The sequence below is a fragment of the Lepus europaeus genome, chromosome 6 (assembly GCF_033115175.1).
Source record: "Lepus europaeus isolate LE1 chromosome 6, mLepTim1.pri, whole genome shotgun sequence".
Taxonomy (NCBI): Eukaryota; Metazoa; Chordata; class Mammalia; order Lagomorpha; family Leporidae; genus Lepus; species Lepus europaeus.
In genome coordinates, this window is record NC_084832.1 from 76,601,264 (window position 1) to 76,622,728 (window position 21,465).

The 21,465-nt window shown below is 41.8% G+C and overlaps 1 protein-coding gene across 1 annotated transcript in view; it reads right to left on the reverse strand.

Annotated features, from left to right (window-relative positions):
- Positions 1–13,708: 13,708 nt before the first annotated feature.
- B3GLCT (beta 3-glucosyltransferase) overlaps positions 13,709–21,465 on the reverse strand; it is a 123,941-nt gene continuing 116,184 nt past the window's right edge. Inside the window, exon 16 of the mRNA XM_062195183.1 lies at positions 13,709–15,703. Within this exon, the coding sequence (XP_062051167.1) occupies positions 15,536–15,703 (168 nt within the window). The 3' untranslated portion in view covers positions 13,709–15,535. The remainder of the gene's footprint in view (positions 15,704–21,465) is intronic.

Consider the following 21,465-nt stretch of genomic DNA (forward strand, 5'->3'; position numbering starts at 1 on the left):
GGGCACAACCCGTGACCCAAGGAACTCCCGCTAAGCCCACCAGACATCAAAACTGGATTATGTTTTCAGCCTCTTAGGACTATCAGTTTATGACTTTGGGGATTAAACATCTGCATTAGCTTGGAAGTCAAATCTTGTTCAATCCATGGCAGGAAGGCAGGGCTGGACCCACTAACTCATTGCTGTCTCTGCCAAGGGTGATAGGGCCCCAGCAGCAAACAGGTCTTACACTCAAACCGAGCAGCTGGGCAGTTTTACAACTGGACTCTTGCAAAGCAGCAGGCAGGATTTAGAGAAACCACCAAGAATTGTGCTGCACCTCAGCACTAACGTTGCGGGGAGCTGTTTAATACCCTGTGCCTGGAGGGGAACCAGTGAATCCATTCCGAAGAGCTGTATGGGAAAGGCACCCAGCAGGACCAGAGGCACAGCTGAGCCATGCTGGCCCAGCAGGAGGGGCGCAGAAGTAAGAGGCCTCCCTCACCAACACCTTCCCACAATTCCTAATCTCCACTGATTAACCTCAGCAGGAAACCAGAGAGCGATGGAGTCTACCAGGACACAAAGAAGCGTGCAGACCTGACACCATTAAGAAATCCCTATATAAAGAAATTATAGGATATGTACACCATGGAATACTACACAGAGGTTAAAAAAAATTGAAATCTGGTTATCTGCAACAAAATGGATTATTCTGGAAAACATCATACTCAGTGAAATAAGCTAGTCCCAAAGAGACAAATACCATATGTTCTCCTTGACCTGTGATAACTAATAGAGCACCTAAAAGGCAACTTGTAGAAGTGAAATTGTCAATTTGAGAAGGACTTGAATAGCCCTTATCTTGACTGTTAAGGAACAGTTATTTTTTCATACTATTTGTTGAACTCTTTACTTAATATAGAGTTAATCATATGTGTATAAAGTCAATTGAAAACATATCTCAGTAAAAAATAAGAGTGGAAATAAGAGAAGGAGCAGAAAGAGAGGTAGGAGTATGGGTGGGAGGATGGGCACAGTGGGAAGAATCACCATGTTCCTAAAGTTGTAATTGTGAAGTTTATGAAGTTTCTAACCATAAAGCTGCATAGTACTGTACACATTTCTACAGACATACTTCTAAGGATATAGTTAAAAACTTGCCATGGGACCCCAAATCCCCTTAAGCTGGGTGATTAAAATACCATGTAAAGTGTTAAAGTGATCATATGAGTAGGATTAAGTGTTAAAGTGATCCTATAGAGAGGATTAAGTGTCTGGTAATAATAATAGATAAAATTAAGAAGGAGTGAATGCTCCACACAGGAAGCAGACCACAGAGCAGACTCATAGAATGACAATCGCTTTAAGTAGCACTCTGACCTCAGAATCAGTGCTTAAGGCATTCTGGTCAGGCCAAAAAGCCCATGAGAGCATTTCAGGAGTGGAAAGCCAAGACACTGTGGTAAAAAATGTCCTACATGAAGGACCCCAGTGGGTGAGACCCCAGTGGAAAGAAGTGGTCATCAAAGAAGGAGGCACTTTTCTCTGAAGGGAGGAGAGAACTTCCACTTTGCTTATAGCCTTGTCTAAATACTGATGGAGTTTGCGGATTCAAAAGGCTTCCATAGCCTAAGCAGCTCATGTCAAGAGCCTCGGGTGATCACTGATATCATACATGAGAGTGTTAATTGTTAAATTAACAACAGGAGTCACTGTGTACTTACTCCCCATTCAAGACCTCTTTCCTCAAAGAGTTGTATTATGGGAGTTAACTGCAAAACTTGTTCTCAAAGATTTATTTCGTGTTAGTGTATTAAGTGGATGATATTTTTATGTATCTTAAGTTTTAAGTATGCCTAAGTGTCCAAGTCCATTGCTTGTTTTCTTAGGTGCTTCCTTAATTAATGATAAAACTCATTCTCAAGGACTTTCTGTTAATGTATTAAGTGGAGGATATTTTTATATCTCATAAATTTTGGTTATGTCTAAGTGCTCACAAAAGATGTATCATTTTTGGGTGCTTCTTTAAAGTTAATTAAGTTTCTAAAAAAAAAAAAGTAAAATTAACTTCAAGTTGCAATGACTTTGAACAGCCCTTGTCTCAACTATTGAGGAAGAGTTGTTTTTTGTTTTGTTTTAGTTTTTGTTTTTTGTGCAAATTGTTGGACTCTTTACTTAGTATAGAGTTTTCTTCTGTGTATAAAGTTAATTGAAAATGAATCTTAGTGGAGAATGGGACTGGGAATGGGAAAGGGAATAGGAGGGGGGTAGGAGTGTGGGTGGGAGGGCAGGTATGGTGGGAAGATTCACTATATTCCTAAAGTCATACTTATGAAATGCATGAAGTTTATATTCCTTAAAAAAGGTTTCTTTGGGGGAAAAAAAAAAAGATGTTAAAAATCTATTGCCCACCCACCTGATATGACTAACATAACCAGTCTAACTCAGAATCACTCCCTAATGTCTAATCTTGATGAAGTCACCTAACTTCTCCTGTTTCATTGTAATCTTAAAAGATACTAATTAAAAGAATGGATGCAGCAAATAAGCAAAGCAACCAATAATAAAGAACATCTAGATAATGGTATAAGCATATGATGAAATATTTTGTAAGGATTCTGTTACAGAATATTTGACCACATGTATGATTTCCTAATATATATATATATATATATATATATATATATATATATATATTACTTTTATTTAATGAATATAAATTTCCAAAGTATAGCCTATGGGTTACAATGGCTTCCCCCCTCCCATAACCTCCCTCCCGCCCGCAACCCTCCCCCCTCCCGCTCCCTTTCCCCTTCCATTCATGTAAAGATTCATTTTCAATTCTCTTTATATACAGAAGATCAGTTTAGTATATATTAGGTAAAGATTTCAACATTTTGCCCATATCGCAACATAAAGTGAAAAAACTACCATTGGATTACTAATTATAGCATTAAATAGCAATGTACAGCACATTAAAGACAGAGATCCTACATAATTTTTTTTCAAATTAATTAATTTTCTATGCCATTTCCATTTTAACACCAGGTTGTTTTTTTTTTTTCATTTCCAATTCTCTTTATATACAGAAGATCACTTCAGTATATAATTAGTAAAGACCTCATCAGTTTGTGCCCACACAGAAACGCAAAGTATAAAAATACTGTTTCAGTACTAGTTATAGCATCACTTCGCTTTAGACGACACATTAGGGACAGATCCCACATGGGGTGTAAGTACACAGTGACTCCTGTTGCTGATTTAACAATTTAACACTCCTGTTCATGGCGTCAGTAATCTCCCTAGGCTCTAGTCATGAGTTGCCAGGGCTATGGAAGCCTTTAGAGTTCGCTGACTTTGATCTTATTCCGATAGGGTCATAGTCAAAGTGGAAGTTCTCTCCTCCCTTCGGAGAAGGGTACCTCCTTCTTTGATGGCCCCGTTCTTTCCACTGGGATCTCACTCACAGAGATCATTCATTTAGGTCTTTTTTTTTTTTCCATGATATCTTGGCTTTCCATGCCTGCTATACTCTCATGGGCTCTTCCGCCAGATCCGAATGCCTTGAGGGCTGATTCTGAGGCCAGAGTGTTGTTTAGGACATCTGCCATTCTATGAGTCTGCTGTGTATCCCACTTCCCATGTTGGATCTTTCTCTCCCTTTTTGATTCTATCAGTTAGTATTAGCAGATACTTGTCTTGTTTGTGTGATCTCTTTGATTCTTAGACCTATCAGAGCCGTCGAATGTGAGCTGAAATTGATCACTTGGACCAGTGAGATGGCATTGGTACATGCCACCTTGATGGGATTGTGTTGGAATCCCCTGGCACATTTCTAACTCCACCATTTGCGGCCAGTCCGATTGAGCATGTTCCAAATTGTTCATCTCCTCCCTCTCTTTTTCCACTCTTAGATTTAACAGGGATCACTTTTCAGTTAAAATTTAAACACCTAAGAATAATTGTGTGTTAATTACTGAGTTCAACCAATAGTACTAGAACAACAACAACAACAACAAATACTAAAAAGGATAAAGTATTACATTGTACATCTAAAGTCAGGACAGGAGCTGATCAGTTCATTGTTGCTTATAGTGATTTCCTAATATATTAAGTGAAGCAAGCAAGTTCCAAGGGAAATGTGAAGTGTGAGTCTGGTAGGAGACATAATCCTTCCACCACAGGGCCTTTGCACATGCTGTTCTTCTTCCTGGAATGCTATCTCCCTGACACTTTCACCTGATAAACTGTTTTCTGTTTTCAAATTTCCAACCGAAGTTCAGCTTCCTCTGAAGTCCTATGAAGGTTTACGTCATTATGTGTTTTGTTAGTAGTAGCTATAGTTTTCAATTTCATTCTCTGGCCTAGATTATAAATTCTACAAGGACAGATAAGGTGTCTGCTTTTTCTCCCCATTGCATCTCCAGAATCTGGAACAAAATAGATACTTAATAAATATGGATTGCATGAATCACAGTTAACTTTTACATGCATAAAAAAGCTATTGTAAAACTGTCATTATAGTTTTTCTGTGTTTATGAGTCCATGAATGAAATTCAAATATACCTCAAAATGATTAAAGTCAATATGACAAAATGTCCCTAATTTATAGAGCAGATAATTCTTATGATTAGAGAACCCTGAAATCTTGAAATTAAGGTCTTTTCATAATGGAGTATGGATGTGGAAACAGCATCCACAGGGAATATTTACGAATGTGCTGCAGGTCTTATATTTGACTGTATAACATTTTAAAGCCTGAACTGATTTAAGAGACACAAAGTGAACTGCCTGAGATGGCACAGCAAAGCTAGCACCAGGTACATTTAATCCAGAGCTCATTCCACCTCGGAATAAAGGAGAAGCATTCCTTCCCATCCAGGTGTGTCATTAGAAGAAACCCAGAAGAGGAATAAAATAGAAAGGTAGAACAGTGAAGGAAATCCTAGTGTCAAGCACACCTAGAAGTGCCCTGTAGAATGGGCTCGAAGAAACCTAAAATGCTGAGACAGGTGTCTTCTCTTCTTGAGTTTTCAAAACAAACAGAAGCCAGGAATCTGTGGGGTGGTGGTGGTGGTTGTTTTGCTGGTGCTTACCAGGTGGCACCATTGAGTACCAGGACCCTGCAGTGCCTGACATGAAAGATTCCCTCAAACTACATTCGTCAAATGAAAAGAATAAAGGATGTCAAATGAAAGAAGGAATGAATGAATGAATGAATGGGCATGTCATGTTAGACTCTACTTCACCCACTTGCTTGCTGACACCTAAACATAGCACATCAAGAACACCCTAAGAGTAGACTGAATACTGATCCTACCCAAAAACATCCATGTCTTAATTCTTCACACTGTGTGGGAGCCGGGGGGAGGATTTTGTGGATTTTACTTAGTAGTAAAGGATCCAGAGGGGCCAGCATTGTGGTGCAGCAGGTTAAGGTTGTGATACAAACATCCCATATATGAGCACCAGTTTAAATCCCAGCTGCTCTGCTTCCAATCCAGCTTCCTGCTAATTCACCTGGGAAGGCAACAGATGATGCCCCAAGTGCTTGGGCCCCTGCCATCCATGTGGAAGACCCAGATAGAGTTCCTGGTTCCTGGCTCCTGGCTGTGGCCTGGGCCAGCCCCAACTGCTGCAGACATTTGGTGAGTGAACCAACAGATGGAAGATTATTTCCCTTCCCCCCCACCCCCAATCTCTCTCTCCCTTAACTTCAGCCCAGTGACACTGATTTCAGATTGCTGGCTTCCAGAACTCTGGCAGAATAAACTGTTGTTTTATGGTACCAACTTTGTGGAAATTTGTTACCAGAGCCACTTTTTTACACATGCCCATACCAGATACTGACATGTGCTGTAATGAATGCCTAAAATGGGGACATGGCTTTGGAATTGGGTGATGGGCAGCACCTGGAGGTGTTCTGAACCACAGGAAAGAAATGGTCTGCATGGCTGAAGGGATTCAGCTTGACCAGATCATAGCCTTTTTGGATGTAAACCCCCTCTTGCCCTCTGAGTGACCCTGGAGGTCATCCCAGGGCCTGTGGAGTAGACAAAGTTATTGAGATAAGCTCCTGTTGTGGTGGGAGTTCAGCACAGTGACTGAGATACCACCTGTAACACCTGCATCCCCGATCAGTCCCAACTCTACTTCTGACTCCAGCTTCCTGCTAAGGCACACACAGCCACTCTACCTTCTGCCTTCAGCACTGGTTCTCAACACCAGGTTTTTCCAAAACAACTGCTTTAAGCAGACTGTTGGTGGCAATACTTGCCAACGGTGCTGTTGGTAAGGCTGTAGAAGGGAGTGAAGTATATGGGAAACAAAGTCTGTATCATCTTACACAGTACACATATGATTGTAAACAGTATGTTGGAACAAATGTGAACCTTAAGGGCTCTGGTGAGGGCTGGCCTTGTGGCACAGTGGGTTAAACTGCCACCTGCAGTGCCAGCATCCCATATGGGCACTGATTCCACTTCCAACTGCTCCTCTTCCTATCTAGCTCCCTGCTAATGCACCTGGGAAGGTGGTGGAGAGTGGCCGAGTGCTTGGGCCCCTGCACCCACAGGGAGACCAGGAAGAAGCTGCTGGCCTTGGCTTTGGTCTGACCCAGCCCTGGCTGTTGTGGCCATTTGGGGTGTAAACCAGCCAATGGTAAATCTCTTCTATCTCTCTTTCTCCCCCTCCCTCTCTCCCTCTTTCCCTCCCTCTTCTTCTCTCTCTGCTTTCCCCCTTTCTCTTTGTACTCTGCCTTTCAAATAAATAAGACAAATCTTTTTTAAAAAATTTCAAAAAGGCTTTGATGGCAAGAGCTCAGCTGGAAATGAAGAAAATGTTTTATGAAGTTGGAAGAAAGGGGATCCTAGTGGGAGAGAGCATAGCTCAATGATGTCCTGCATTTGGAAAACAGAACTTACAGGCAATGAACCTGGGGAGTTAGTGAGATTTCTAACCAAAGTACTGAAGGCACAGCCTGGTTTCTTTGTATGGCAAAAAGTAAAATTTGGAAGGAAAGACACAAACTGAGAGAACTGTTGAGGAAAAAGGAACATGGACTTGACAAGTTGGTAACTCCTTAGTTAACCCAGATTATAAAAATGCTAAAATTAAGAGACTCCATGTTAGGAAAGCATGCTCTTGATATCGGGCCATTTGGTAGCTAAATTCATGAGCTGGAAGCCACACCTCACCTGTTCCATGTAATCTTATCCACCCACCTGTCAATCAGATGACCCCTTCCCCAGGAAGTAAATCCCTTACTCCGGACCTGAGGGTGGTACCATGTAAACACTTCCATTTCTAAGCTCATAAGAAGCGCAGTAAAGCAGAATCTCTGTCTGTCTCTCTCTCTGTCTCTGGACCCAGAGCAAGGAGGGTATGAAAATCTCTCTTTGCCTTTCATGGCCTCCTTTCCCTAAATAAAGCCACATGTGCCTGTGTATTTTCCTTACTTTGTAAATAAACGTTATTGCACTGCACATCATGTCTGTGTCTGTACTTAGAATGCTGCTCTTTGTAAAAGGCAAGAGTCTGGAATAGAAATTTAGGCCCAGCCTAGCCCACAACACTCTTGAGGGTATAATGGGACACATATTGGCTTCTGCCTCAATAGGATCAAAAGGCCAAAGTGTTCCCTTACATAAAGGGTGTCTTGGAGAGATCCAGTGTATTGCTCAGGGATCTCCTCAAGCCAGGACTGGAGATGGCCTTGCAGACTTACGGGATGGTGATCACAGAGAGGCACATGTCACCAAGGTGCTGTCCATGCAGGGACGACACCATCAGCTGCTTCCCAGATAGTGTGACCTTTCAAGGAGGCTCAGCTCTGGGTGAGGAAACATCTACCGGGCCTTAAAGAGTAAGTTTTAAGTCTTAGTGCCATTGAACAAAGAATGACCAACAACCCGACTGATTGCCCCTCCCTGCATAGAGAAACATCCCATGTGGCAGAGTGTGTGGGAGGGCATGCACCTCCTTCATCAATAATCAAGTCTGATCACTATTACATGTTCTCCAATTTCAAGTGAGGTACTGGATTTTCAATCTTATAATCACACAACCATCCACACAGTTTAAACCTGACTCAATGTGTGTACTCACCCTGTAAGAAGAGGACAAAACCTATAACCAAACTCAGGCTTGGCGAACAGCCAACTCAGGCAATTGACTGGTTGTTTCCAGTTTTCAATTCCCAGTTTGCCTAGCTGAATAAACTTCAACTTTCATGTTTCAACTAGACTGTGTTAGTTAAAAACATGACCAGAAAGATCTGTGAGGCAGCCCCTGGTCTACCAGGTTGCATTCCTTTGACCTACACAGGAGATTCACGAAGCTTTGAGATTGCTGTGTCAGCACAAACACTGCCAGCCTGGACCAGGAGGGGTGGGAGCAGCACAAAGAAGGCTGTCAGATCCCCAACGTCCTCCAGGCAAGAAACAGAATGGTAATTCTACCCAATCTGTGATAAATTATTGCAGAAGTCACAGGAAATTAAAATGTACACACTAGGTGCTTAACATGACACTTTAAAAATTAAGTCACAATTGGTATTAAATTACAATAAAATTAAATTTGAACACATTTTATAAATATCCACAATATATGTACAAGGTATATAAAGAGTATCAGAAAACACACACTCACGTACATGTCAACTTGTTTATAAAATAGAAATGACTATGACCTTTGAGTCTGCTTGTGTTCTTCTCTGAGCCTATCCCCCTTTCTTTTCCCTGGAGGTAACTACCACCTTTAATTTATGTCATTCATTTACTTTTCTTTGTGGGTTTTTAGATTCTGTGTATATCTATATATTTAATTTTCATTTTTCATGGTTTTAAATTATATAAGTGAAATCCTATTCTAAGTTTTGTCCTGTGACTTTTTTGCTGACTTAACATTGAAATGTCTTATGCAGCTATAGTTCACTCATATTAACTGGTGCATTGTAAAGATACACAGAAATACAATATATAAAGATATCATGAGGACATATCACAATTTGCCCATTCTTCAAGCAACGGACATGTGGATTACTTCCAGCTGCCAGCTCTACTGAACTATGTATGCTGCTTGAACATTCTCGTGCATGACTCCTGGTACAAGGATGTGTTCACCAGGATATATGCCTGAGTAAAACTCCCAGCTCCAAGGGTACAAGAATATTCATCCATGCTAAAAGTATTCTCTTCCAAAGAGGTGGTACAAATGTTTGAAATTCAATCTCAGGTACCGAGTGTATTCCATCTTTAATCTCCAAGCACATGATCTCCCTATAATGTAGCTGATAATTGCGAACTCTCTTCTATAGGGCTGATGCATGGTTCTCAATTCTTAACCATCTTGACACATGCTGGTATTTAGAAACAGATAGGCATTCAATCTGGAAAGGGACTACATGTCCTTGGGAGGGGTTAAAGAGCAAAGGGATCAAAGGCCTGGACTTTGGAGCTAAAATGTCTGGGTTCCAAACCCAGCTCTGCCACTTACTAGGTATACAACCTGGAGCTGGCAGGTGACTGTGTGTCTGTTACTCCAGTATAAACTGGGGCAAAGAGTTATACACACTTCCAAGGGTTATTGTAAGGGTGAAATAAGTGAATATGTGAAACACCTAGAATGATGCCAAGCAGAGGAAGTACTGTGTAAGTGGTTGTCAATGTCATAACCATAGTGCTGGTTCTCCATAGACATATATGCAAAAAAGCCAGATGCTTAAGACAGACATTGCCTCACACTGAACAGGAAAGGCCAGGTGCAAACTCTCACATGTTCATGTCAGCAATTCTAAAAGCCCTGTGTGTGTCTACACTCTTCCCTTCTTTTACAGTAGAGTCTCCGGTCAAGGGCGATACCTCCAGTGTGCTCTGGATTCCAGCCCGCTTCACCGAGGCAGCCAGTCAATCATCCATCCCCTCTGACCACTGTCATCACATTCAGACATTCTCAGAACTTTCCATCATATGCAACACGCTCCCTAAGCCCATGTTCTCCTCAAACTGCCTTCCCCTGTCTTCAGACTAACTCAGAAAAAGAACTACATACAGCTCCCCTCCCCAGAGGCTGTTCATTACTGCTGTCTACAGCCTCAACTCCCATTTTTGCTGTCATCCAAAGAGGCTGAGATGATCTGTTAAGCAAAAAGGCATTTTTTGGGAGGGTCAGAATTGCAATTCGGAGAGCTCAGATTCTGGGAGAAACCAGAATGTCTCTTGTTAGGAAGGGGTTTAAAGGGTTCTTTTAAGGGTAAAAAAAGGAGGAAGTCTCAGTGAGTCACATGGGTGTATGTTAAGAATTACGATTGGCGGGGCCAGTGCTGTGGCGCAGCGGGTTAACGCCCTGGCCTGAAGCGCCAGCATCCCATATGGGCACCGGTTTGAGTCCCGGCTGCTGCACTTCCGATCCAGCTCTCTACTATGGCCTGGGAAAGCAGTAGAAGATGGCCCAAGTCCTTGGGCCCCTACACCCACGTGGGAGACCCGGGGGAGGATCCTGGCTCCTGGCTTCGGATCGGCACAGCTCCATCCGTCATGGACAACTGGGGGGAGTGAACCAGTGGATGGAAGATCTCTCTCTGCCTCTCCTCTCTCTGTGTAACTCTTTCAAATACATAAATAAATCTTAAAAAAAAATATGATTGGCAGGTAAATTTGCATCAATAGCTAGCTCATTGGTCCAGCATAGAACAGCTTAGACTCTACCAGTGTTATAGGAAAGAGCTGAATTTATCTAATCCTCAGGACAGGCTGCTCCCTCTTAGTAAATTAACTGTCTTTTGGCATAATAGCCCTGACTTCATTGAGCTCCTATCGTCCACATCCACAGGTCTTTGACAGCACCTGGATGTCTAATAGTAATAATGATGCCTAATCAATAGTCCCCCAGCCTTCCCAGACATCCAAGCTTGTTCTCTCCTGGAGCCTTGACATTTGCTGTGTGCTCCGTCCACAACACCCTGCCATGGATCTCTGCACTCCCGACTCCCCTGGTCATTTGTGCCTTCACTCCAACACCACCTGCACAGAGGCCCTCCCTGACCACTCCATCCAAAGCAGTCCCTGACTCCCACCCAGCTCTAGCACAGCGCCCTATTTACTCTCAGTACCTTTAGTGCACTGTCATTATTAAAAGCCATCTTGTTCATTGATGTTTACTGGTTTCTTTTATAGTCTTTCTCCCTGTACCTACTCTTACCCTAATATCAGTGCCTCTACAGTGAAAACATGAGCTAAATGAGCACCAGAAATAAAGTCTTCTCTTTATTGTACAAGTAAGGGAAAAGTACAGTTTGCAGGTGACATGTCTATAGAATGTGGGAGAACATAAAACAATGGCATCTACCAGCGCTGGGCATTCAGAGGGCAGGAATGAATGGGACGGGCAAGGAATACCTGGATATTTGAGCAATAGTTGCTGAAAAAAATCTATTCATTGATTTCTTTCTTTTTTTTTTTGACAGGCAGAGTTAGACAGTGAGAGAGAAAGAGAGAGAGAGAGAGAGAAAGGTCTTCCTTTCGTTGGTTCATCCCCCAAATGGCCACTACGGCCAGCGCGCTGGAAGAGGAGCAACCGAGACAGAATCCGGTGCCCCGACTGGGACTAGAACCTGGGGTGCCAGCGCCGCAGGCGGAGGATTAGCCTAGCGAGTTGCGGCACTGGCTGTATTCATTGATTTCTTACATGGAAATTACATGATAATGGGACACACTAGAAATATTCTTACAAATGTCTACTGTGTTCATTTTTGAGGAAATACACATACATGAACAATTAAAATAGATGTGGATGTGGCACTCCTAAAGGTTTTCAACAAATCAGGAAATGCACTCAGCACCAATGTTTACATACTGGTAAACAGTAGTATTCATAGCCCAACACGCCATTGCTTTATGTTCCCAACCATTCTTTAAAGGATTTGTTTGGTATGGATTTCTGATTTAGCTACAAGATGTGAAATTCCTACACAATCAACTTGTTTTTGCTATATCATCAGAACTGGCTTAAAAGCAAAATGTTAACATCCCTAGGCTTAAAACAGTCACTTGGGGGCCGGTGCTGTGGCGTGGCAGGTAAGGCCACCGACTGCAGGGCTGGTATCCCATATGACCACCGGTTCAAGTCCCAGATGCTGCACTTCCAATCCAGCTCTCTGCTACGGCCTGGGAAAGCAGTAGAAGATGGCCCAAGTCCTTGGGCCCCTGCACCCACGTGGGAGATCTGGAAGAAGCTCCTGGCTCCTGGCTTTGGATCAGTGCAGCTCTGGCCGTTGCAGCCAATTGGGGAGTGAACCAGTGGGTGGAAGACCTCTCTCTCTCTCTTTCTTCCTCTGTCTCTGTGTAACTCTTTCAAATAAATAAATATTTTTTAAAAATGTATTTCATCACATATACTTCTATTCTGCCTAAAGTGCCAGCATCCCATATGGGCGCTAGTTTCTAGTCTCAGCTGCTCCACTTCCGATCCAGCTCTCTGCTATGGCCTGGGAAAGCAGTAGAAGATGGCCCAAGTGCTTGGGCCTCTGCACTCATGTGGGAGACCCAGAAGAAGCTCCTGGCTCCTGGCTTCAGATCAGTGTAGCTCCGGCCATTGCGGCCAACTGGAGAGTGAACCAGCGGATGGAAGACTTCTTTCTCTCTCTCTCTTGCCTCTCTGTAACTTTGCCTTTCAAATAAATAAATAAATCTTTTAAAAAATTAAAAATTTTTAAAAACCAGCCATTTGGGAAGAAATCTCTATTTAAAAGGCAAAGCCAAGGTGAGGAGGATGCTATCTGTTCTGGAAAGCTCAGATTCAAACATTGAGTTCTCTGAATATGAACTGTAGGGAACCAGCTCTAATGAAGCGCTTCTGGCTTGTTGTGAAACAAAATACTTGACTTTATAGACTGCATTTTAAAGTTCTGATGACTTTCTCTAAAAAGGGTATCCTCTCATACATGTTTCTCTCTTAAAACTGTATTTACTGGGCTGGCGCCGTGGCTCACTTGGTTAATCTTCTGCCTGTGGCACCAGCATCCCATATGGGCACTGGGTTCTAGTCCCAGTCGCTCCTCTTCCAGTCCAGCTCTCTGCTGTGGCCCGGGAAGGCAGTGGAGGATGGCCCAAGTGCTTGGGCCCTGCACCCGCATGGGAGACTGGGAGGAAGCACCTGGCTCCTGACTTCGGATCGGCGTAGTGCTGGCTGTGGTGGCCATTTGGAGGGGTGAACCAACAGAAGGAAGACCTTTCTCTCTGTCTCTCTCAGTGTCTAACTCTATCTGTCAAATAAATAAATAAATAAATAAAACTGTATTTACTGAGGCCAGCATCACATACGGGTACTGGTTCAAGTCTCAGCTGCTCCACTTCTGATCCAGCTCTCTGCTATGGCCTGGATAAGCAGTAGAGGATGGCCCAAGTGCTTGGGCCCCTGCACCCACATGGAAGAGGAAGCTCCTGACTCCTGGCTTCGGATTGGCACAGCTCTGGTTGTTGCAGCCAACTGGGGAGTGAACCAGCTAATGGAAGACCTCTCTCTCTCTCTCTGCCTTTCCTTCTCTCTCTGTGTAACTGACTTTCAAGTAAAATTTAAAAAAATCTTTTAAAAAAAAACTGTATTTACTGAGCTACCAACTTTTCTCTTTGACCTCATCAATTCCTTCTCCTGACACCCTTCCCTAGCCACTAAAGTCTGGACTAACAAATACTGTATTTGAGACATCAGAAACTTATACAAAGATCTTTTATTCATAGTTAGGCTTACATAGTTCCAAAAAGTGAACATAATGGAAACATCTGAAAGTACCAGAGGAGGCGCTCCAGTGTTCGGTAGAAGGCACTGATCCCAGCACAGGAGAGAGCCTGGCACAGCTCTTCACACACATGCGTGCCCCATGAAGATGCTGCTCTCTGCCTGGTAACGATTAGCGAGAAGGAGCAGAAGAAACTGAAGACGCTTCCAGGGCTCTCCAGTAGCATGATCACAGACAACAGGAGGTGATGACTACGGGAGCATGACAGCAATCTTAGTGACAGTGACTACGAGGCTGATGCCATCAACAGCGGCTTGGCAGGATCCACAAACCCTTGCAGGTTCTCTCACACAGATGGTCCTCCCAGATCCATTCCGTGGACAGGCCAAGAGTCCATTTTGACAAAACGAAATCCAACGCACCACATTATCACTGAAACACTCTAGTCCTGGTATTTGCCAATTTGGAAACATAATCAATACTACTGCATTATTTTGGAAATAAGTTAAATCTAGGCTCCAAGAAAAATATATTGTTAAAAAAAATACACAGGTACTTTTGGTGGCATGATTTAAAACTCTGTACTTCGCTATGAAAAGTATTATAAGCAAAGTTCATAAATTCCTGCAGTTAGTAAAAAGAGGGGGGAAAAAAAGCATTTTACAGTACCAAAATTAGTTTACAACATAAAAATCAAATTTTAAGCAAATACGTTTACAAAACTAAATTATATAATTAAAAACATTAGAGTACATTTTATACATTAACACTGCGTGCGTTAAATTATTATATATTAAATATGTGATTTGCAAATTAGATAGAGCTGTTTTAAAATACTATGATCAAACTTCATTCTTTAAGAAGCCACAGAAATTGCCAAATCACCAGGATGTCTCATGGTGTACTGGCTGTGTATATAGGGGATAGGGGAAGTACATTCTGAATCAGGAGGGAGTCATTAAGTAACATTTGAAGAAAAACAAGACGAAATATCAGGTCCAGATTTAATGCACTTCCTGAGTCACACAGAGCTTGCTAACTTGAGTGAAACTATCAACCTTGCTTTTATACACTGAGGCTGCTACTCTCTGGCAGTATCCGGTCCACTTCCCACAAATGTCCATAAAGACGGTGCTGGAGGGAGGAACAGAACACAGATGAACTTCTAAAGAAATAAAAAGCTTTTGCACCTCTTATTCTCCTTTTATGAGGTACAAACAGCCAAAGAAGAGATAAAACATAACAACCATGGTCACATGGCATCCGAGGGACTTCATATTTACACTTTTATGGTACTTTATGAATGATCTTCAATACGCCATTGTTCTTACTGATTTCCCAGGAAAACAGCCTTCACTATCGATGAGGTACTTTTGAAGTCCATATCATCCATCGTAATCCACATGAAAAGACCTTCATTCTTCTTTATGGACATAGAACAGTCACGTCTCTGCAGTCTCACGTCACGCCCCGCTGAAACTCATTGTAATGAAGACAGGGAACAGAAAAGGGACTTCTGGTGCTATTTATTTTCTGTGACAGTAATTATAAAGCTGCTGTATCACAGCCTGAAAATTATACAGTAATCACTGTGTTACAATAACTGTATAAGTCAAAAGAAACTGATTTTTTTCCCAGAAAAAAAAAATGTTTCCCCATGACTTCTTTTCTTCCCAAATCAAAAATACCAAATACATGATTTCCACCTCAAGGCAGGAAGCGTCCAACGCCACGTGACATATGCAGGCAGCACAGCGGGGTGACGCCGCCCTCTCCGTTGCTGGTCCCCACCAAGCGGTGCTCATAGACCACCATGCGTCATAACTCTTCTCTGGAACCCTTTGGTGCCTCCTGCCTGGCTCTGTCTTCCTCTCTGGGTGCCAACCATGTGAAATACACCTTCACTGGATCGATGTTCCAGTGTTTGTGAAATGATATGGGAACCTGATGAGACAAATAGTCCTTAGGGTAATCCACTGGCCGAGCCTGCGGGAAAAACAGAGAATTATGCTTTCTTTGTTTGTCTGAAAATGATTTTGCTTCAGAACAGCATCTGAATTTATAAAACAACTGCTTTGCCTCAATACGTGATGCTAGTTGTGGGAACCTAAAAATAACAAAGAAGATCTCTTCTAGATCTTTTCTCTAACTCCATGCTTTTGTGTCTCCAATGACTTTAATATTCTAAATGCATTGCTTTTTGCTTTTAAGTTCCACAGTCTTGCCTCTGGGAGACACTTCAAGTATGGCAATAAATACAAAAAAGCTTTCCTCAGTAAGTCATTTAAGCTGCTATTACCATCCTGGAAAAAGGTAAGAAAATTGTTATTTCCCAGTCTTCTCTGAGGAACCTGGCTGCATACGGGTGTGCAGGGACTGAGACAGGCAGTGCTCAGGGATCCTTCAGCCTGTCTCCTGTGCTATTAAGCAGTTAGATGACGCTTTTCAAATGAACAAGACGTGCACTCACTGGGGAGAACAGCATCAGAACTCACACTCTGCCTTCCCAAGTATCCACCCTGGCTCCAAAAGCATGGATGGAAATTGTGAGTAACTCAATGCCTGAAAGGTCTTTGTGTCTTCATCATTTCAAAATTCTCTCGAATTTAGAAAATGAAGCTCAAGCAGAATTTGATATAGCCTGGAAGATGAGATTGGAGAAGTAACCTATAGAGTTAGGAAGAAATTGACACCTGATATGACTGGGTTTGCACTGAGCTAAGCATCCATCCCTCTCAATGCTCATCTTAGTTTCTTTATAAACTTATATGGCTCATCTCTTTAAATGTAGGAGGTTATTTCAAAAATTCAAAATAAAATGAAAACATAAGTTCATTTTGGTTCAAAGAAAACCTTGAAATTCATGCAGGCAAATCTAGCAACTCATTGGATTATCAACAATAAAAACTGTCCTATTAATACACAGCAGACTCATAGAATGGTAGATGTCCTAAATAGCACTCTGGCCTCAGAATCAGCCCTTAAGGCATTCGGATCTGGCTCAAGAGCCCATGAGAGTATTGTAGGCATGGAAAGCCAAGATACTCCGGAAAAAAAAAAAGAGAAGACCTAAATGAAAGATCTCTGCAAGTGAGATCCCAGTGGAAAACGGGGCCATCAAAGAAGGAGGTACCTTTCTCTGAAGGGAGGAGAGAACTTCCACTTTGACTATGACCCTATCGGAATAAGATCAAAGTCAGCGAACCCTAAAGGTTTCCATAGCCTTGGCAACTCATGACTAGAGCCTAGGGAGATTACTGACACCATAAACAAGAGTGTCAAATTGTTAAATCAACAACAGGAGTCACTGTGTACTTTCGTCTCATGTGGGATCTGTCCTTAATGTGTTGTCCAATGTGAAGCAATGCTATAACTAGTACTAAAACAGTATTTTTACACTTTGTGTTTCTGTGTGGGTGCAAACTGATGAAATCTTTACTTAGTATATACTGAATCGATCTTCTGTATATAAAGATAATAGAAAATGAAAAAAAAATTTGGTTTTAAATTGGAAATTGCATAGAAAATTAATCAATTTTTAAAAAATATCATGTAGGATCTCTGTCTTTAATGTGCTGTACACTGTGATTTAATGCTATAACTAGTACTCAAACAGTATTTTTCACTTTGTGTTGCTATGTGGGGGCAAACTGTTGAAATCTTTACTTAATATATACTGAAATGATCTTCTGTATATAAAGAGAATTGAAAATGAATCTTGATGTGAATGGAAGGGGAGAGGGAGCAGGAAAGGGGAGGGTTGCGGGTGGGAGGGAAGTTATGGGTGGGGGGAAAGCCATTGTAACCCATAAGCTGTACTTTGGAAATTTATATTCATTAAATAAAAGTTTAAAAAAAACTATCCTATTAAAACTAGATATTTTATCTTAAAAACTAACATTTTATACAGCCTAAATTTTAACACAAACATTTAAATTATCTTAAGTGATTTATAAAATTCCTTTGTTAAACTTTATTTATATGAAACAACCTTATAAGACACACAGAATATTATAATTCATTCTCAATTTACAGATGAGGAAACCAGAACTCACAGAAGTGACATGGCTAGCAAAGGCTGGAAAGAAGACAAGAGAGACAGGTCTCACTCCCTGTCCAGTGTTCTACCAGGACACGGGCTGCCTGTTCCAGGCTGGCCCACACAATAGCACCACTGCGCACTGGCCTCCTGGAGAGGTTTTATCCATCGGTAGTACAAATACACTATTCAGATGAGCACTTATCCACTATCCACAGGGAAAAACTCAAAATAACATAGGGGAAGAAATTTCACAATTGCTTTTTAAAAATCCTAAGTATGCATACAGCTGAAAATCTAAGAAGGGGATTTTAAAAATAAAGACAGTGAGACAAAAAATATATATTGGAATTACAGTCTAACTGGATGGGTAAATTTTGAATAATGGTTGAGGGAATTCATGGATTAAAAGCTGTGAGTTCATATACTCAAAGGCCTTCTGAGAGTTCACTGGCAGGGAAGAAAATCAAGGAGAAACGTATCTTCAATTTGGCTCTCAAATAATTCCATAATAGTCCCAGAAGAAAAAAGTACAAAGTGATGAAAACAAAACCTTGCCTTTCTTTCATATGTAAAAATGAACTGTTAGAGATAAAATGCATCTAACAGGAAAGAAGAAATCCTCCATATCCTTCCCTCTGTTACACAGTTCCAGGATACCAACTGCATTGCAGGAAGCAACTGATGGATGTGAAGAGGCAGCTTGTTAAGCATTACAATGTGCAGGTCATTTTCAATAAATGAAAATCTGGGGAAAAACAAGACACAACTAGAAAAATGAAATGCACTCAAAGAGAAATCTGCACCACTGAGAATCTACATAGGCTCGAATAATCACATGTCTGTGCCCAATATGCCAAAAAGCTATCCCAAACAGGGAGGGTCAGGATAGAGAAGACCTTGAGGGCAAGGTGTGGAGTGTGATGGGCAGCTGTGTGCAGGAAGAGAGAGATGGCTTCAATTACACATGGACATAAACTGGACAAAATTAAAAGTTTATCCAAAGGTTAGAACGGGCAATCAATGGAGATTCAAATTCTATTTCCTTTGGCGTATACTTTTTACAACCGTACTGAGGAATAATTTACATTTAAGCCACCGCAATGGTGGTCTAAATCTTTTTAGAAAATTCCAAAAAAGGCACATTGAGGTACAATCACAAATCCGCTTTTAGAATATTGCAATCATCCCCCTAAAATACCTTTGCACATATTTGCAGTCAGTCCCTATCTTTCCTGGAAGCCCCAGAAACCCACTGATTTGCCTCATGTCCAAAGTGTTGCCTTTTCTAAACAATGTCTTATGAGTGGAATTATATATGAATATTTTGTGCTTTGCTTCTATCCCTTAGCATTGTTGCAGGTATCAGGAGTTCATTCCTTTTTACTGCTGAGTAATGCTGCTTTGTAAGAATACACCATATTTTGCTTTCCTAATCATCAGGTGATAAACATTTGGATTGTCTCCAATTTGGGATTATGATGAGTTGGGCTATAAGTATTCACATTCTCTGTGAATACACACACACACACACACACATACACACCAAGTACTTCAAAAGGTTTGTGGAATTCAAAGATGTTCTGTTGCAAAAGCAAAGACTGAAATCCATGCATGCTTTTTTCATAATACTCATTTTGCATGAATTTTCTGATGGCCCTTCGTATGGATGCATTCAAACACTTTCTGTACCCAAATTAACTCATCTCTTAATTTCACTTCTCACAAACTTTGTAGATTACCTCATATGCTTATATATATGTATGTTTTCATGGGGGGGGTAGATAACTAAAAGTGGAATTCTGGGGCACAAATGTAATGTAATAATTACCAACTTCTATAAGACTTAATATGGGAAAACATAGCCACTTAACACACAATCATTATTGTAGGTCTGGAGTCCAGGAACAACTTGGCTGGGTCCCCTGTTTCAGTCTCACAAGGTCCCAATCAAGATGTCAGCCCAGGGTCTGCAGATTCATCTGAAGGCTCCATTGGGAACAGATCCACTTCCAAGCTCACTTGGTGGCTGTTGGGGGTGCTCATTTCCCTGTGGGCCACTGGACTCAGGACTGCACTTCCTTGCAGGCTCTGGGCTGCAGACCACTGTCAGTTCCCTGCTATGAGGTCCCTCCCCGATGGCAGACTGCCTCAAGCCAAGAAGGGAACAGGGAGGCTCTGATAGGAAGATGGAAGTCACAATCCGTCACAGTCTAAGTACGGAGGTCACATCCCATCACCTTTGCCATATTCTATTTGTTGGAAGCAAATCACTGGGCTTCACCTTTTCTCTAGGGGAGGCAACTTGGCAAGGGCATGAATACTGGTGCTAAGGTAGCCAGGTAGACATTAGCCTGTGTGTGTATGAGGGGCCAAGGAAAATAGGAAAAAAAAAAGAAAAATTTTTAAGATTAATTTTTGTGCAATGGAACAAGGAGATAAGCCCTGAAAGCAGACCAATTACACCTAAAGTAACTGCTCTTGTTCAATAATCTTATTAGATGGGTTTCAGCCCTCTCCCTGGGGGCAGCTAAGGGAATCCTCCTAACTCATCCCCCACCTTCCACCAAGATGTCCAATAATACTGTGCTGATGAGGGCCTGGGAGGGCTTTTGGGAACTCCACATCCAGTAATTTCCCAGAAGAGGGAGGAGGGAGGAAAACGGGAGGACTATGCTCATATCCATAGAAACTCCAGCCTGAGTACAGACTGGGCTCTCCGATCTTCCCTGAGATGCCTGCCTGGTGTGTCAGGTGTTTTCTCTTTATTAAGCTTGGCTAGCATGTGTACTGCTGCTCTTTCTTGAATGAAGATGAGACATTCCTATCAGCTGTCTCTGGTTAACACCAGTAGGTGGGGATCACAGAGATCCACACCAGAAAGCACCTATCACATGTATGTCTACCTTAAGATTCTGAAACAATGTTTCCAAAGTATCTGTGTTTTATACTCACCACAGCAGTGCATGAGAAATTTTTTTCTCACATCTGCACCAAGCTTCTGCATGACCCGCCTATCTCCTCACTGTTCTCCCAGGTGTGTGCTGGAACACCACAGACCTCGGCTCACAGCTCCCCAGTGACTAACAATGCTGGGCATCCTTCCAGGCACCTATTACTCACTCCTGGATCTTCCTTAGCAAAATGTCTATCAAACCTTCTTCCCATTTTCAACTGAGCAGTTTTTTATTATCTAGTTATAAAAGGACATTATCCATTCTAGACACAAGTCTTCTACCAGATACATAATTTGCAAATACCTTCTCCTAGTCTATGACATGTCTTATACATTTTCTCAATGATGCCTTTGTAGAGTCATTTCTAAATTTTTAACAAGTTCAATATATCAGTTTTTCCTTTTATGGATCATGATTTTGATGCAATAATAAATCTATCACCAAACTAAGGTCACACAGAATTATCCCTAAGTTTTCTTTTAGAAGTCTCATATCTTAGGGGTTTTTTTTTCACTCTTTTTTAAAATGTTTTTTAATCTTCTTGAAAGCCAGAGAGAGAGAGAATATCAAGATCTTCTTCCTACTGCTCCACTCCTGAAATGCCCTGTACAACAGCTTGGGCTGGACTAGGCTGAAGCCAGGATCCCAGAACTCAATCTGGGTCTCCCTCATGTGGGTAGCATGAGCCCAAGCACTTTAACCATCACCAGCTGCCTCCCAGTATCTGAACAAAGGAAGCTGGAGTCAGGAGT